Source organism: Ovis canadensis, chromosome 3 (genome assembly GCF_042477335.2).
Source record: "Ovis canadensis isolate MfBH-ARS-UI-01 breed Bighorn chromosome 3, ARS-UI_OviCan_v2, whole genome shotgun sequence".
Classification (NCBI taxonomy): domain Eukaryota; kingdom Metazoa; phylum Chordata; class Mammalia; order Artiodactyla; family Bovidae; genus Ovis; species Ovis canadensis.
In genome coordinates, this window is record NC_091247.1 from 199,252,843 (window position 1) to 199,272,036 (window position 19,194).

The 19,194-nt window shown below is 40.4% G+C and overlaps 1 protein-coding gene across 2 annotated transcripts in view; it reads left to right on the forward strand.

Moving 5' to 3' along the window:
• ST8SIA1 (ST8 alpha-N-acetyl-neuraminide alpha-2,8-sialyltransferase 1) overlaps nucleotides 1–19,194 on the forward strand; it is a 187,353-nt gene that overhangs the window by 106,525 nt on the left and 61,634 nt on the right. For both annotated transcript variants that reach the window (XM_069585585.1, XM_069585584.1), the window contains exons 3-4: nucleotides 7,300–7,409; nucleotides 15,527–15,619. In XM_069585585.1, the coding sequence (XP_069441686.1) occupies nucleotides 7,300–7,409; nucleotides 15,527–15,619 (203 nt within the window). The remainder of the gene's footprint in view (nucleotides 1–7,299; nucleotides 7,410–15,526; nucleotides 15,620–19,194) is intronic.

Sequence of the window (19,194 nt, forward strand, 5' to 3'; positions counted from 1 at the left end):
TTTCTTATGCCTAAAAACTGCAGTCCTCAGGTCCCAGCGTCATTTCCTCAGAAAGATTTTTTTCTTAACCTTATATAGCACTCTGTACTTTCCTATTTGTTAAATTTTGTTTCCTGTTTCCATGAGCAAGATATATGTCTGTTTGTTCATCAGTCCCTTTTCAGAATTCATAACAGCTCCTGCTCCTTAACAGGGCTGGACAAATAATTGTTGAATTGAAGGCAAATCAGGCATCAGAGCTATTTAAAAGAGACACAGAGAGTATAGGCTATGGACTGTGATGAGGATAAGGTAATCTCAGAAGCAAGATTCTGAATAGCTTCATTAATTGACTCTTATTTAGAGAGTGGTGGAATTTGTGTTTGTTCTTAAAGTTCGGAGATTAAATTGTATATCCATTATGGAGGAAGATTTAAATAGACATTTTTCCCAGGGAAAACATACAGATGGCCAGTGGTCACATGAAAAGATATTCAACATTGCTAATTATTAGGGAAGTACAAGTCAAAACTATGGTGAGGTACCACCTCACGGTGGTCAGAGTAACCACCATTTAAAAAATCTACAAACAGTAAGTGCTGAAGAGGATGTGGAAAAAAGGTAACCATCCTACACTGTTGGTTGGAATGCACATTGGTGCAGCCACTGTGAAAAGCAGTGTGGAGATTCCTCAAAAAACTAAAAATGGAGTTGTCATATGATCCAGTAATTCCATTCCTGGGCATATGTCTCGGCAAAGTGATAATTCAAAAAGATACTTGCACCCCTAAATTCATAGCAGCACTGTTCACAATAACCAAGACATGGAAACAACCTAAATGTTCATCAAAAGACAGTGGATAAAGAAGATGGAATACTGCTCATCCATAAAAAAAAAAAGAATGAAATAATACAATCTGCAGCAATATGGATGGACCTAGAGATAATCATATTAAGTGAAGTAAGTCAGACAGAGAAGAACAAATGTATGATATTACTTATACGTGGAGTCTCAATATGACACAAGTGAGCTTAATCTACGAAACAGAGACAGACTCACAGATGTGAGAACAGATTTGTGGTTGCCAAGGGGAAGGGGGGATGGGGAAGGAATGAAGTAGGAGTTTGGGATTAGCAGATGCAAACTATTATACACAGTATGGATAAAGAACAAAATCCAACTGTATAGCACAGGGAACTATATTCAATATCTTGTGATAGACCATAAGGAAAAAGAATATAAGTAAAGAATGTATATATATGTGTAACTGAATCACTTTGCTGTACAGCAGATGTTAACATTGTAAATCAACTGTATTTCAATAGAATATATTTTAAAAATAAATAAAATAATATATCCATTATGATGTTAAGAAAATGCCACTGTTTAGGTCAGACACTGTTTAGAGTAGATTGGATGCTCAACGGAACTCTTCAGATTAAATATAAATAATTAGCTTATTGAGCAAGTTGTTGATCATCTCATCTATTCTTAATTTGTGTGTAGAGAAGGGAGCAAAAAAAAAAATGGTTATGGTACTTGGAATGATTCATACAAATATGTGCATTTAAAAACTCATTGACTGGGCTCCCTGGTGATCCAGTAGTTGAGTCCACCTTGCAATGCAGGGGACACCAGTTCAGTCCTTGGTCCAGGAAGATCCCACATGCTGCAGGACAGGTAAGCCTGTGCAGCACAGCTGCTGAGCCCGTGCTCTAGAGCCCGGGAGCCACAACTACTGAGCTCATGTGCTGTAACTGCTGAAATCTGTGCGTGCTGGAGCCATGCTCTGCAACAAGAGGAGCCACTGCAATGAGAAGCTGGTGCACTGCAACTAGAGAGTAGTCCCTGCTCTCCAAAACTAGAGAAAACTCGTGCACAGCGACAAAGACCCAGCGCAGCCAAAAGCAAAAATAATACATAAATAAGATAAATGATTATATATTAAAAAAAAACCTCTTTGGTCAAAGTAGTAGATACACCCTCAAAGGGCCAATGATAAAAAGTGCTTTGATTAAAATCTATATAAAACCTTTGAAATTGAAAGCCTTTCACACAAGGATAAACTACATGTAATAGTAGTGGTACAGCAATGTAATGATATTTTTTCTCCAGTTTTAGTGTTTAGTAATGTACTAATCTCATTTATATAGGATTTCAGAGTTTTCTGATAATTTTCAACACCTCAGTTCATTTTTAGTTTGCATAATCATACTGAGAGACAGATGGGATGGTTATTATCATGCCTGACTTCCAGTGAAGCACGGAGAGTTTGAGGGGCCTGGCAAACCATAATCTGAATCCAGATGGTTAATATAATATAGTCATTAAGAAGATGGCCATTAACAGATGGAAGAGTGAAGATGAAAAATCCTGGACAAAGATTTATAAGGTGAATTGGTGGTCATGCAATATTTTGAGCCCATGGCTATAATCAATTTACCTAATCCAGTCTTTCCTTTGGAGTAGTATTTTTAAGGTTAGCACGAGGAGTGTTGTAGCATAATACTATGTTCTCAGATCTAGTAGATATTTTCTTACATGGATGCAAGGAGATACTTTTGAAAAGAAAGAATGAAGTTAGTACCTTAATAAAAATACTCCTTAACAGAATTGTAATCTTTATGTGGAAATGGATTATCCAAAACATTATCCGTTCTTTCTCTGTGGATGCGTATGTGCTAAGTTGCTTCAGTTGTGTCTGACTCTTTGTGACCCTATGAACTGTAGCCCACCAGGTTCCTCTGTCCATGGGATTCTCCAGGCAAGAATACGGGAGCAGGTTGCCATGCCCTCCTCCAGGGGATCTTCCCAACCCAGGGATTGAAACCACATCTCTTTTAGTTTCCTGCGTTGGCAGGTGGGTTCTTTACCACCAGCACCAACTGGGAAGCCCCCCTTTCTGTGTAATAAACACCAAACGGAGAACATCTTGTTCACACATCACTCTAATAAGCATTGATCATTGCCAAGTTGAGATATTCTACGTCTTAAATAGAATAATGATAGTATTATCTCAATTAGTTAAAAACATTTCACAGTATTTTCCCTATTAAGTTTTTCCTTTTTGAACTTTGGTGAGCTGTTCTGTTTGCTGCTGCCAGTGCCCTGAAGAGTGCACTCAGGGCACTGGAGAAATAGTTATTGAAATGAAATTGCTGTGTGAGGGCCAGTATTGACCAAATGAAGAGGAAGTAAGCAAATATTACCAGCTCCAACTCATAAATGGCTTCCTCCTCAACTAGGCTTCAGTTCAAAGTCTTTGAAAAGTATATACATTTATATACATACATACATTCAGAAGGGGCTCCCCTGGTAGCTCAGATGGTAAAGTGTTTGCCTGCAATGCAGGAGACCTGGGTTCAATCCCTGAGTCAGGAAGATCCCCTGGAGAAGGAAATGACAACTCACTCCAGTATTCTTGCTTGGAAAATCTGATGGACAGAGGAGCCTAGTAGGTTACCGTCCATGGGGTCACAAAGAGTCAGACACGACTAAGTGGCTTTACTTTATACTTACAGAAAGATTACATACGTATGTGTGTGTGTTCACTCTTGTCCGCCTCATTTGCAACCCTGCAGACTGTAGCCCACCAGGCTCCTCTGTCCATCGGATTCCCAGGCAAAATGGAGTGGGTGGCTGTTTCCTCCTCCAGGGGCTCTTCTCGATCCAAGAGTCAGACCGACATCTCTTGAGTCTCTTGCGTTGGCAGGCAGATTCTTTATCACTAGTGTCACCCCAAATAGGTAAACACCGTAGAAAATAGGCAAATTTTCTGCCATAAAATCTTCTATGTTAAGATAGATTTTGAGAATCACTCTTTTACCATATATTCCCCCAAACTCATGGAATCTGAGTATTCTGTGCTTTAACAAGTCAGTAGACCTTGCTAAGAGAAGGAAAAAGGTGAAAGAAGAGGGGGAAGGATAATGGGGGAACCCCATGCTAGTAGCTTGGTGAAATGCTTTACTCTGTCGTTTCATGTAATCCTATGCAGCACGTTCCCTCTTTAGAGACAGAAAGTGAAATGTCAAGGGGTCCCACAATCTGGAAGTTAGGAGGTAGTGTTTGTACCCAGGTTTATGCTGCTACTACTGCTTTCCAGATTTGCATGTTCTGTGCCCAGATTCTTGTTCAGAAAACTGAGATTGCCAGTTGATCTGGTCCAGGGACTTTTCCTTAACAACGGGGGTGGGGCAGCGGTCGGAAAGTGGGGCTTAAGTTGGCTTTTACAAAGCAAACTAAATATTAGTTGAGCATGAGTGAAACCACACTTTTCAAATAAACTACATACAAATAGTTGCAAATATCCACGTATTACTCACTGTACTCAGACCAGGCTTCCATCCTCACTTCTGAACCAGATCTGTCCTGGTCAAGGTTACCATTGACCTCTGTGTTCAAAATCCCTTGGCAATTTTCAGCTCTTATTTTATATAATCTATCAATAGCATTTGCTGCAGTTTTCTCCTGTTCTTCTTGAGTATCTTTAGATACTTAAAAAAAAAAAAAAAAAAGAAAAAACTTACTTCCCAGACACGTTACTTTCCTGTTTTTCCCTCCCATTCCATTGCCCACTCCTCCATCTCTTTTACCTATTTCTTCTCAGTCTCCTAGCTTCTTTCTTGGAGCATCCGGAGATTCAGGTCTAAGACTTCCTCTCTTTCCTGTCTAAACTCGCTCACCAGGTAGTCCTCTGATTTTAAATGCCAACTGTATGCTTATCACCCCCAGCTTTCTATCTTCAGGAGAAATCAGTTCCCTGACTGTATTCTCATATATTCAACTGCTTATTTGACATCACCACTTAAGTGGCTAATGGAGATTTCATATTTTACGTACTTAAAAGTGAACTTCAAATCATCTCACCCAAACTTGCTTCTCTGTTATTGTCCATGTCACAGTAAATGGCAAGTCCATCTTTACAGCTGTCTGAGCCCCGACCTTGGCATTGTTCTTGATTCTTCTCTTATGCTATTTTCATTGCAACTCCAGTCAGCTGTTCCTCCAAAACATCTCCAGAATCTGCTTTCTTCCGGCCATCCCCGCTGCTGTGACTCTAGCCCAGGCCACCATAATTTCTAGCCTGTCATTTCAGGAGACTGGTCTCTCTTTCTGTGCATGATATCTTGCAGCCTAGTCACCCAGCAGCAGAGTGATTGTTCTAGAATATGACAGAATGCCACTCCTTTGCTCACCCTACCTTGACTTGATTCTCATCTGAGAATAAAACTTAGAGTCTTTACAGTATCCTCCAAAGCCCATAGAATTTGTTCCCCAACCTTCCTACCAGCTAAGTCTCCGATCTCTTCTCCTCTGTCCCTTGCTTACTCATCTCCAGACACAATGACCTCTTTCTCTTCATTTAAAACCCAGGAGTGTCCCTCTTCCATGTCTGCCCCAGCGACTCCCCCAGGTGCCTGAAAGGCTCACTACCCCCTCACCTTTGGGGATTTGTTTTCATATCTCCTGACCACCCTAGCTCAATGGCAGGTTTTCTTCAAAAGTATTTCCTGATTTTCTCATGCCAGTGATTTCTTTCCCTCCACCATATGATATTTTGTTTATTTTATTCATTTGTCTTTATCATCTATTTCCCACTAGAATCTGACCTCCTTGTGAACAGGGATTATTATCTCCTGGTCACCCAGGACAGTGCTTGGAACATAGTAGGCACCCAGTAAATATTTGTGGAATAAAAGGGCAGTTAACTTGAGCATAAATACCTTAATCTACATCTAGCAAATTACAGATCTTACTTGTGTATTTCTGGTATTGATTCAAATCTTCCTCCCAGGAGTGACTGAGAAAAATGCCATGTATCATCCTGGCTCATCAAGGAGAGTTGGAGTGCAGCCCTTTTCCTGACCCTCCTTCTCTGTATCCTGCTCTGGAGGTCACTGGACAGTCTCCGGAAAGTCTTTCCATCTGCAGGCATATGCTTAGACACTGCAGTTTCAGTGCTGTATCTTCATCACCTTTATTGTCAGAGCTCTGGCTGTTCCTTTTACAAATTAGAAATCAAGGAAGTTAAATTTCCTCCTTGGGCTTTGCTGAGTGCCCCTCAGCTCCCAGTGACTATGTACACTCCTGGAATTTCATTTTTCTGCTTTAATTTTTTATACCTATGTGCATATGGTCATATAATCATTTATTCTTTTGGTGTAATCCATATGATGCCCTCAGATTCATCAACAATGATGACTTAATGTGGGCATGGTTGTTTTATACAGATGTAAGGTCTTCCGCCAGAGACTGCGAGCCACTGTGCCTGGTTTCAGCAAGCAAGAAATGCTATGCTGGTGGTTCTTGCTGACCCAGCTAAAAAAGACTGAATGTCGCATTTCACTTCCAGGGGCTGTTGCTGGGTTTTGATAGTCCCTGGTACTATAAATAGCACTCCAGGGAACATTCAGGTACATGGGACATTTTCTTTGCAGTCCAGGTCAATGTCTGCAGAAAGTCACATGCTGCCTGGTTAGACACAAGTCACTTGCCCCTGAGTTGCTCCTAAGTTCTAAACAGACCCAGAGTGTGCATTTGCTCATAAACACTACGCTCGCTCTCAGCATACTTCTGCACCTCTGCTGATGCTGCTCTCCCTGCCTGCAAAATCCTACTCATCCTTAAAGATTCATCTCAAGTAAGAAAGCTCTCCCTGAGTCGGCTTCACAGATGTGCCTTCTCGTCCCTCTCTGGCTTCTCTGTCCTTCTCGTCCCTCTCTGGCTTCTCCACAGCATGTGAAATATTCCTGTTGTACAGCAAGGTCACCTTCACAATACGGTCTGTTACATAAGCTTATATATTCACACTCTCCTCACATCCCAAACTGTGAATCCTGAGACCTGTGACTTCGCTGTCTTTGTGTTTATCCCCAACAGTTAGCATAGGAAACTCTCAGCAACATTTGTTGAGTGAAATGACTGATTGTATGAATGAATGAAAGTGCATATAAATAGGGGAGTAGAATTCATTTGAGTTTGTTCCCAGCTTAATGCCTTTGAAAAGAATCCAGTGTCTAGTGGGGATTTTTCCATTTTCCTTAGCAGTTACTCCCTATTATATGCATGGCCAGTTTGATACCCAAAATGTGGTTGTATTGAAATCCACTTCAGGGAGTTAAAAAAGAAATGTTTCTATTTCAAAGGAATTGGCTAGTTTGCTCCTTGCAGGCTTCCTGGCATCTTTCTTTCTATGCACTCTTTTCACTCTGCCCAGTCTTCAATCAAATTCTCCGGCAGGGTCTGCTGTAAACAATGATTTGGTGAGCGGTTGTATGTTCTCTGCAGTGAAAACCCGCCTTGTTTTCTGTTGCTAGGCAACCCCATTCCAGCTGCCCTTGAAGAAATGCGCGGTGGTGGGAAATGGTGGGATTCTGAAGAAGAGTGGCTGTGGCCGTCAAATAGATGAAGCAGATTTTGTCATGCGGTAAGAGAGAGCTCCCACAGCGCGGCCTCCGCCTTCTCTCCTCTCCCTCACCCCTCCCGCCAGCCCTGGGGCCTTTGGAGACCAGTCACTGGTGATTAATCAGCTGTAGCTTCTCTTCAACTTCCGTCCAAGTTCACATACAAGTGAGTTGAGGAGAGGGCCAGGGGAACCAGCGAACGGGCCCCAAGAAAGCACAAAGAAAAGAAACGCTCAGAGGTCAAGGGGAGATACCCAAAGTGGAAACACTCATCTTATTTTAGATGATACAGTTGGGTGACTCCAACTTTAAAACTTGTCCTTAAGACGAATTCTCAATGAATAAACGATTTCATGAGTTCATTTCATTCTGCACATTTTGCTGCTTTGTTTTTCTCAAAAGCATTTGGAAGTAGTGAGTGGAATTCGAAGAGGCAGTGGATCTGTGCAGGACTAGGGAAACTGGAAGGAAGGAGGGGGAATACGTTTTGAGCAAGGCGGCAGCTTAGTAAGGGGACTGAGTGGAGTGGTGACATGATGTCGCTTGTGCTGGAAAACAGGAAGTTCCTGCAGGAGTGTGTAAAGGGGCTGCTAGGACACACCCAGCCAAGGATAGAGACCGTGACCCTGAAATGGTGCCAACCTGCACCATGGGGTGATTTTGACCAGAAGGAAAGACAGTGAGTGATTAGATGGACACAGGCTTAGGATTGTCTGGGGGAGAGGGGAGAAGGGTGAGGAGGGACAGCATGGCTGGAGAGCGTGTGAAGGACACACTTTGGAATCTGAGCCGGAAGGAAGTTGGCCCTGAGAGGCATGGAGAAAGGAAGGGGGGCAATGGGGCCATATGACAGGGCCATTCAGAGCTGAGGGAGTGGAAGTGGGAAAGATAAAAGAAGATGGGAAAATGAGAGTTAGTGTCAAAGAGTGGCCCGCTGGAGCATGTGACTTCTTAGGACTCTGATGTCACCTTCTCTGGGAGGAGCAGATACGGTGTAGACAAAGAGGACACTTGCTACTGAAGAAATGTAGCTTGGAGGCTACTCTGGGGAGGGTCTTACACGATGGCCCCAAAGTCTCCTTGAAGTGGGAATAAGTGAGGCACTGAGGCTTTGTGTTGATCCCTCAGCTGTGTCTGACTGTGGCCCGCCAGACTCCTCTGCCCATGGACTTCTTTAGGCAAGAATAGTGGAGTGGGTTGCCACTTCCTTCTCCAGAGGGTCATCTCGACCCAGGGATCGAACCTGGGTCTCCTGCATTGCAGGCAGATTCTTTACCTTCTGAGAAGGCTCTGGGGCCAGGACGACTGACTCCTCAAGCAACACAGGGGGCAGAAAGCTGAAGTGGGGTGGAGGTTGGGGTTTTGTGTTCATTTTTAAGGGTAATAAGGATAAATAAATAATGGTTTAAAGTGACAAAACAAACAAAAAATAGGTAGCTGAGGAAACACTTAGCCACCTCTGGGCTAAGCGGAGTAGGGGAGAGTTAAGCTTGTCTGAGAGTGTTTCAAGGAAGCCATTTCAAGGGGAGGGTCAGATTCCTTCTGAGAGAGCAAGGGTTGGGCTCCTAAGAGGGCTTCATCTCACTGGTGAAGCCTGCGGCAGAGGGGGAATCCTTTTCTCTCTTTCCTTTATGGAGGTGCCCTGCCCTAGTTTTTCCAGTGTGAGAATGTGTTTTCCTCTCCACTGTAATGATTAATTTTTCAATAAAAATAGAAGACAAGAAAGATAATGAAAATAGAAGAGAGGAGAAGAAAAAAATGTAGTTCTCTTAATTCAGGTTAACATCTGCTTAGCGAGTACCTGATCTGTATTGGGTCTTCACTGGGATTGGAAATGGTATTTTGGACAGTTCCATCATGGACTTAGAATCTGGAGCTGTGTCATTGCCGAGGTCAGGGTGGCTCAGAGGTAAACGATGAGTGAGTGGGGTCCTTCTGTGGGGAAAGGGTGTCTGGATGGAGCCCTCTGTCCATTCCACTCTGGGCACAGGCCAGCCTTTCCAAGCTCTGATGTGGGGGATACCAAGGCTCCACAGGATTGTGAGCCGTGGATTGAGCATGGTGAGATGGTAGCTATAGAAGCGGAGACGATCACCTGGAGAGCAGAGTGGAGGAGGAGAGCAGAGGCACTCCCTCCATGACACTGGCGTTAGGTGGGGTCTGAGGGCAAAGAAAACTCGGAAGAAGGACCAGCCCTTGCCACAGACTCACTCTGTGACCCAGAGCGCACTATGGTACGTTTGCTGCAGCTCAGCTTTCTGATAATCTTGCAGAGGTGGCTGCAGACAATTCCCTGAGCCTTTCCATTGTGGAAACTCTGATTATGTGATCATGTGACTATCACACAACTGTAACACATTCACGTAGTCTAGTTTGATTTTTCATATTGCTCTCGAGTATAAGTTGACTTTCTTTTTCCAGAAACTATGTAAGGAAGAAGTGGAAATATTATATTCACAGATTCAGGAAAGTTAAGTGATTTTAAGATGTCTGAGTACAATGTAGAAGGAAGCAGTATAATAAATGTGTTTTCTTAAATTATTCCTGAGCATACATGTGTGTGTCACCACATTTAGGAAGATGGATCTTTTTTAAACTTAATGCGCAGAAGATCAGTATTAAGCATCTTATGGGGTTATCCATATTTATTTATTACAAATACAAAAGACTGCATTTGCACTGTATACAATCAATGTTGATATATTCACATTCAAAATTAATAAGTGCCTGTGATTAGGGTGCACAGCGCAGGATTAAATAATGTTCATGAGACGTTCATGGGATGATGAGAGAGGTGAGGATTGAAAAGAATTCAAAGACGGCAGCGTCAAGACTAGAGGTATGTGTGCATGTGCCTTTGATTCAGTTTCAAGAATGGTGCCGTTGTCCTAACACATTTGAATCTTTAAAAAGCTTTATTTATAGTTCATGGCAAATAGATGGGGAAACAATGGAAACAGTGACACTTTATTATTTTGGTCTCCAAAATCACTGCAGATGGTGACTGTAGCAGTGAAATTAAAAGACACTTGCTCCTTGGAAGGAAAGCTATGACCAACCTAGAAAGCATATTAAAAAGCAGAGGCATTACTTTGCCAACAAAGGTCCATCTAGTCAAAGCTGTGGTTTTTCCAGTAGTCACGTATGGATGTGAGAATTGGACTATAAAGAAAGCTGAGCACTGAAGAATTGATGCTTTTGAACTGTGGTGTTGGAGAAGACTCTTGAGAGTCCCTTGGATGGCAAGGAGATCCAACCAGTCCATCCTAAAGGAGATCAGTCCTGAATACTCATTGGAAGGACTGATGCTAAAACTGAAGCTCCACTACTTCGGCTGCCTGATGGGAAGAACTGACTTATTGGAAAGAGCCTGATGCTGGGAAAGATTGAAGGCAGGAGGAGAAGGGGACAACAGAGGATGAGATGGTTGGATGACATCACCGACTCGATGGACATGAGTTTGAGTAAGCTCGTTGGTGATGGACAGGGAAGCCTGGCATGCTCAATCCGTGAGGTCACAAAGAGTTGGACACGACTGAGTGACTGAACTGAATTGATAGTTTATGGGGCTTCCCCAGTGGCTCAGCAGGAAAGAATCTGCTTGCGATGCAGGAGATGTGGGAGACATGGGTTTAATCCCTGGGTCAGGAAGATCCTCTGGAGAAGGAAATGGCAATCCCCTCCAGTATTCTTGCCTGGGAAGTCCCAAAGACAGTGGAGCCTGGTAGGCTACAGTCCATATGGTCACAAAGAATCAGACACAACTGAGCGTGCGCGTGCACACACACACACACACACACACACACACATAAAGAATTTATAATATGGGAGTAATTAAATGTTGATTAATTGTAAATTATTCTTATTTGACCACTTATGGATCTATTTATACATGGTTGATTAATACACATTTTGGGGGCATCTTGTAAAAGTTGAGGTAATAGCATATGTTCAAAATGAAACATTTAGTGAATATGATTAGAAACATGTATGTCTGATCCTAGACTATAGGTTACATGGACCGTTATAGTGAAAGATGAGATCCCAAAATAGCCTTACCTATGTACAATGGTGCATTACAGTTCAAGATGTTTTCCAGAACTGTAACAATGCCATAATTTCCTTTGCTTGGACATTTTCAAACACATCTTCTAATGCTAAAATATACCTTCCCATATTTCAAAATAAACATTTGCTCTGTAACCAAAAGTGACACTTAAAAAAATAATATTGTTAAATATCATTTATCTTGAAGTTCTGAAAGACAGAGGTAACAGTGATTATATCCTGGTGAAAAATTGGGTGGCTCAGGAGTATGAGTGAAGACAATATAATTTTGGTGCCTGTGAATTATACTCAATTATATGTGTTTTATGTATAGAAGTATACATATAATTTAAAAAGGAATTTTAAATGTATTCTATTCCATTCTACCCAAATCCCACCCATCTCCACTCCCCACTTAAAAGAATTTTCATTTGTCATCAATTCTGTGGCCACATCCTCTATGATCCCAGGCACAGTTACTAAGATGCTTCAGCCAGTAATATCCGTTCATTGTGCCAATAAGCAATAAAGCAAAGTTTGAAACAATTTTACACAATTATGCCTTATAAGAAACAATTTGACTGTATTAAATGTGCCTTTCATGTAAATCTGTGTAATTATCAATTTAGGAGTTGAGCTAAAATTACAGTGTGCTTTTTTTTCCCTGAGAGCTGCAGGGAAGTATCACAAGCATTCGTACTTGAAGAGAAAGTTTACCCAGAAGAACAGTTATTTATACCAGAGTACAATGGCATTATTTTCCAGAAATGAATGTATAAAATATTATCCTTATTGTTTTAAACATTTCACTATGTTGCAGAATTTGGCATTTAGTCTCTGGAAGTGTATTTCTGAGGTTTTGCTTTGTAATAGGAGGTGTCTGTATAGTCAAAGGTGTGATTTTTCCAGTAGTCATGTACGAATGTGAAAGTTGGACCATAAAGAAGGCCGAGCGCTAAAGAGTTGATGGTTTCAAACTATGGTGTTGGAGAAGACTCCTGAGAGTCCCTTGGACAGCAGAGAGATCAAACTAGTCAATCCTAAAGGAAATCAACCCTGAATATTCATTGGAAGAATGGATTGGCCACCTGATGCAAAGAGCTGACTGATTGGAAAAGACCCTGATGCTGGACAAGATTGAAGGCGGGGAAGGGGATGACGGAGGATGAGATGGCTGGATGGCATCACCGACTCAACAGATATGAGTGTGAGCAACCTCTGGGAGATGGTGAAAGACAGGGAAGCCTGGTGTGCCATAGTCCATGGGGTCACAAAGAGTCTGACATGACTGAGCGACTGGACAACAAAGGAGGTATGAAGGGATCCAGACATATAAGCCATGGATCAACCTACAAGGAACACACAGAAAAACAAAGTTGTTATTCATGAACACCAACATTTGCTGATGACAGAATAGGTTGACTGCACTTTCTAGCAATAGAGTTTACAGTTTTAATATAGTGAGATTGATTCTCAAATGTTATGAAGGGCCATCAAGATCGAAGGGGAAGTGATAAATTAGGAGTTTGGAATTAACATACACACTACTATATATAAAATAGTTAACTAAGAAGGACCTACTGTATAGCACAGGGAATTATACTCAATATTCTGTCATAACCTAAGAATTTGAAAAAGAATGGAAATATGTCAGTATATAGGTATAACTGATTCACTTTGCTGTAAACACTTGAAATTAACAGAACATTGTAAATCAACTATATTCCAATAAAAACTAAAGAAACTAAGTAAATATATTCATCCAAGAAAAGAGAGGAAAAGGTGCTCGCATTCTAGCCTGTGTTTTATCCTGGGAGTCCTGTTCATCTTGGCAGAGGTCAGTTGGATCCCAAGGTCAGCACCATGGTCAGATGAGCCTGGCCACTATGAGTAAGCTCATTCCCCAGCACAGCCCGCAGAAACCACATGGATGTGATGGGACCGTTGGACTGTGGATGCCTCAAGTGGGCGCTGAGACTCGGCTTCCCCCAGGCTTCTCACAATGCCCACTGTGTTTGTTTTCAATGGGCACTCAGCAAAAGTCACCAACTGGCTGACTCATTGCTCTGTGGGGAGCTGTCAGAAGAATCAGGGTCTTATTACCAAAGAGCAGATGAAAGGAAGATTCCAAATCAAGTGAGACAAATTTCTACCTTAGATGCCCTGATGTGGTGGGAGTCACAGGGGCAAACACAAGAAAACATCAAGGAACTTGTGCTAATCAGCTGAGTCGATTCTCAGACAACCGCATATCCTGGAGGAAATTTGTCCGGGAAATTTTAATAGTTTGGAAATGGCTGAGGCCTTGATATTTGTAAGATCTCTAACAACAAGTAAATGATGCTTTACTTTGCTGAAATAATACAAAGTTAGAGGTGCTCTGATGGTTGGAGTCAACTTAGAGATATGGCCGGAGAGGAGAAATCAGGACTCAGTAATGAAAGAAAAATCCAGTGGAAGCTATAGACTCATTTGGGGTGGTCATAAATAATAAATATGTATTTAGTTATATTTATATGTCATTGGAAAAGACTCATGCTGGGAGGGATTGGGGGCAGGAGGAGAAGGGGACGACCGAGGATGAGATGGCTGGATGGCATCACGGACTCGATGAACGTGAGTCTGAGTGAACTCCTGGAGATGGTGATGGACAGGGAGGCCTGGCGTGCTGCGATTCATGGGGTCGCAAAGAGTCAGACACAACTGAGCGACTGAACTGAACTGAGCTGAACTGATATGATCATGGCACCCACTCCAGTATTTTGGGGGCTTCCCTGGTGGCTCAGTGATAAAGAATCTGCCTGCCTATAGTGCAGGAGACTCGAGTTCCATCCTTGGGTTGGGAAGATACCCTGGAGGAGGTAATGGCTACACACTCCAGTATTGTTGTCTAGAGAATTTCATGGATGGAAGAGCCTGGCAGGCTATAGCTCATGGGGTTGCAAAGAGTCAGACATGACCGAATGACTAACTGAGTTACCAAGATATGATATTTCTGATATGGAATATTTTTGAGCTTTTGCTATGTGTGAGGCTTCAAGGTAGGGACTTTTTAATACATTTCTTACTTTAATCCTTATACACAGCTTATTGGAGAGGAAAAGTCATTATCTTCATTTTGTAATGGGGAAACTGAGGCAGATGTCATAACTTGGGTAACAGCCCACTTGTAGAAAGCCATGAGATTGGATTTGCAGCTGCAGCATTTTCCATTGTAAGCATTCATAAGACATTGCAGTCAAGGAGAGCACCCAAGGCAGGGTGGTGTGTGTGGGAGGGAGGAGGGGCTATTTCTGTCACCTGTACTCTGTCCCTTCTCTAGACTGGGATGGTGGAGAATCACTGCATGTTTTTTGGATGACAAAACATCTTCACTGGAAGTCAACCATACGTTGGTCATACATGCACTGATTTAGGTGGCAGTGTTTGCCTCAAATGTACTCTTATAATTTAGAATTTGGGAAAAGAATGAAAAACACAAGTGAATACAGTTCTTCCGTTTCTCTTGAGGCTTGTTGGTATCCACAGAGAGGACTATAGGTCCTGTATCTTCTAGGACAGGGATCCCCAACCTCTGGGATCTAATGTCTCATGACCTGAGGTAAAGCTGATGTAATAATAATAGAAATAAAGTGCACAAAGTGTAATGCTCTTGAACCATCTTGAGACCATCCCTCCCACCCAGTTTGTGAGAAAGTTGTCTTCCATGAAAATCAGTCCCTGGAGCCAAAAAGGTTGGGGACCACTACCCAGGAGCCACACCCCCCAAATGCTCATTTCAAGTCTAACGCACCCTGACTTACCACCTCAAAAATATTTTGAATGGAATAAATTCACTCTAGTTGTATCTCTTTCCTTTAGTAGATCCCTTACCTCTCTCGCTGACATTTTCTTTCTTCTAACACAGAGATAGTTTTTATGACAACATTCTGAAGATGCTGTAATAGTCCTCTAACATCTATTAAAAGGAAGAGGTGACAGAAGTCATTTATTTGTGAATTGAGCTAGACTTGGTAAATTCCTATTCGCCAGGATGGTTGACTTGTTTTAAAAGTATGTAAATCATTCTGAAGAGCTTGTTTTGTTTTTCTAGATGCAATCTTCCTCCTTTGTCAAGTGAATACACTAAGGATGTTGGATCCAAAAGTCATTTAGTGACAGCTAACCCCAGCATAATTCGACAAAGGTAAGAATTTATGACTTCTGCTTGTGAGGAATTAGAAAGAAGGCCTTCAGGGTATTTAACATCTTAAAAACAGTGAACATAAATCAGTTTGGGAAACAAAGACAAAAACCATCTGGACAGGCAGGAAGGATGAAGGACGGAATTGTAAATAAACTAGGCAGGATTAAGGGAATCCAAACACTGTTTCATGCTTCCTCTGGGTTTCTGTTTTTTGCCTTTAGAGATGGTAAAAAATAACATGCGAATCCACCGTTTTTGCTCCAAGAAGTAATAGTATGTCATGTTTACTCATTACTACTACTTTCCAACTTGTTTGCTTCAGTCCCAACTCATTGATTGGCATTGATTGGTGAACTGAAATCAGATCAGTTTTATTAAATACAAAGAAATGACCACTTTGAGGCATCTGCATGCATGAAAACAGCAATATTGTGGGAGTGTATAGGAATGTGTGATTATATGATATTACAATATAGTACATCATATGATATCCAGTCAGATTTGGGGGAAGAGATGGGAAATTCCTGCTCTAGTATCAATTCCAGAAATCTTGGCAGCTGCTGTGGGAGCTTTTGAGGGTCAGTCTCTATCTGATGAAGCCCAGTGGTGAGCTGTGAGCTGTTTTTCCAAGGACTGCTCACATGGAGAAACTTGATCTCTGTGAAAAGAAGACTTGAGCATCACCTTTATGCTGTCTCATGTACACCAGCAATTAAGGGTAAAATATCCAGACAGTCTGGGTGCAGGCACTTGTCACCTAAGGAAGTCTTATCCGAGTGGATAGCACTTGTGTGTCACTTGTTAAACAATGCTGTGCTCCTTGTTTCGGTTCTGAAGTAAGTATTCTCATAAAATAGATGTTCAGAAACACAACCAAACAACTTTTAATTTGACAGATACCATGAAATTACACTTCCAAAATGTACCATTTACTTCCTCTTCGATAATGCATCAGACTGCATGTTTTTCAGTATTGAAAACATTATGTGCTATTCATCTTTTAAATTTTTGTTGGTTTGTTGAGTTTAAAATGATACATTATTTTTTACTTAATATGCATTGTTTTCTGAATACAAGAAAGCTGAGTGGGTGTTGACTCTGTATTTTTTATTCTGTAAATTACCTGTATTTTTTGCTAATTTTGTGCTTTTTTTCTTTTTAAAAACTATTTTCCTGTTGATTTATAGGAACATTTTATATTATGTATGTAGCAAATATTAATGTTTTCTTCTAACCTGACACATATCGTTTAACTTATGTTCTGTCAGAATTCAACATTTCTATACAGTGAAATTTATTAGTCTTTTCCTTTAAAAAATTTTTCTGTAGACAGTCTTCCTTACCACATCCGCTTTGGAAATGACGTGTTAAATAAGGCTTTTAAGGGTTTCACTGGTGGCTCAGCTGGTAAAGAATCTGCCTGCAATGCAGGTGACCCCGGTTTGATTATCCTAGTATTTTTTAACTTATTAATTATTGCTAATATTTTAGTGCATTTATAGTTTCATTTTTTTATTAAGAAATTTAATCCATTTGAATCTTTATTTTTATAACAATGATCTTAATTTTCTCCACAAAAATATATGATCAATATAAGAAATTAAAAGAGAAAAATAAGAAAAAGATGGTAACAAAAAATTTACCCCAAACCTCACCATTTGTAGATAACTATAATTAACATGAGGTGAACTTTTTTCAGATATTTCTTATATTCTTCAGGACTTTGAGTGTACTGTTTCATTATCTTCTGGTACTCAAAGTTGCCAGTCAGAAACCTAATAGAAATGTATTCATTTTTTGTTTGAGGGAAATCTTTCTTTACCTCCTCCACTAAAGTTTTTATACATTTCTTTTTATCATTGAAATTCAGAAAGTTTACCAAGACATATTTTATCTTAGAGTGGGTCTTTTTTCATTAATGTTGCTTGGCACATTAATGGAGTTCCTTTGAGCTGGAAGACGTGGGATGTAGTGGTTGGGATGTAGTGGTTAGGAGTCTGTCCACTAAAGCTTGATGACTCAGGTTCCACTTCCCTCTCACCCACTCACAGCTCTGTGAGCCTGACTGAGTTACTTAACACTTTCTCCTTCAGTTTTCTCATCTATAAAGCAAGGATAATAATTCTTACATAATAGATATAGTGACTTAAACTATGTATATATGTATATGGTAAATATGTGAGTATATCTGTATCAATATATTATAATTATATATGCTTATTTATGCCTGCTATATGTAAGCAATATATAAATGCTAGTTACCATTAGCATTGTTTTTCATGTTTGCGAGCATTCTTTCAGATGCCTGATAGTTTCTTCGTCTCCATTATGTTTGCTCTTTCTAGTCCTCCTATTAGGTGGATATTAGAACTTCCAGGCATATTACCATTATTTGTAACTCTTTCCTTGTACTGTGTCGCTTTGTGTGTGCATACGTGTGTGTGTGTGTGTGTGTGTGTGTGTGTGTGTGTGTTATGTCCCAAGTATTTCAGTTGGGTTCATTCTACTCTGTAGTCTACTACTTCCATTTTTTAATTATGTTTGTTTCCCATTAGCCAAATTATTTTTCCATAGCATTTTTTATGGCTATAATGTCCTCTTAGGCATCATCAAGACAGGTTTTGTGTTTTTGTTCTTTCTATATGCAGATTATTCCTCCTATGTTTTTGGACTTAATGCTGCATGGGTGATTTGACATTTTCTAAAATTTGTACTTTAATTTTCTGTTCATTTTTATATGGGAAGCCTTTTTGCTGTTGGTGTATATAGATGTATTATTTTCATAATAAATAGTTGGTTTTAAAAATGTCACTGAAAACCAAAAGTGCCAGTCAAATTTATGAGTTAGTAACTTAACTGAATGACCCAAAATTAGTGCTCTGTATTATTTTTAGTGTGATTTGTTTGTTGACATAGCTAATATTGCATAGCAAGCAATTAGTAAGAGTAAGAAAATGAAACATTTCTCTTTTATAGTTTAGTTACTGACCCTCACTCAGTCTTGGTTTTTTGTGGTTATTTTATTTTTGAGGGGAATGGGAGGTCTGATCAGGAAAATATTAGAAAATCACCAGTGATGATGGTGATGTCTCTTTAATTCAATTAAGTGGATTGAGGTTCTGGGAAAATTGAGAGGGATTCATATCAGATACAAGAGAATGAGCAAAAGATCATGAGAATACTTGCAGAATTACTTTTCTTTGCTTATTTAAATTTTTAAAAATAATTTCAGATTCACAAGAAGTTGTAAAACAAACAAACAAAAAATATGTAGGCAAGTCCTTTGTACTCTTCAACCAGTTTACCCCAGTGGTAGTGTCTTGTATAACCGCAGTATAATACTTTAACTCCCATTTTGAGTAGGAAATAAAATCACTTTTAAGAACAAATAAATGTTCTTATGAAGGAGAAGGAAACATTCAGTACATTACATTGAAGGATAAAAGATTCTATTTTTCTACCTGAATATGTGGAATTGGTGATAAGATTTTTAAAAGCATGTGAAAAAGAGTATTTATCTAGAACAAGACTTAGAGCAAGATGAGAGATTGAGATGGTGATTTTGAGAAATGTTT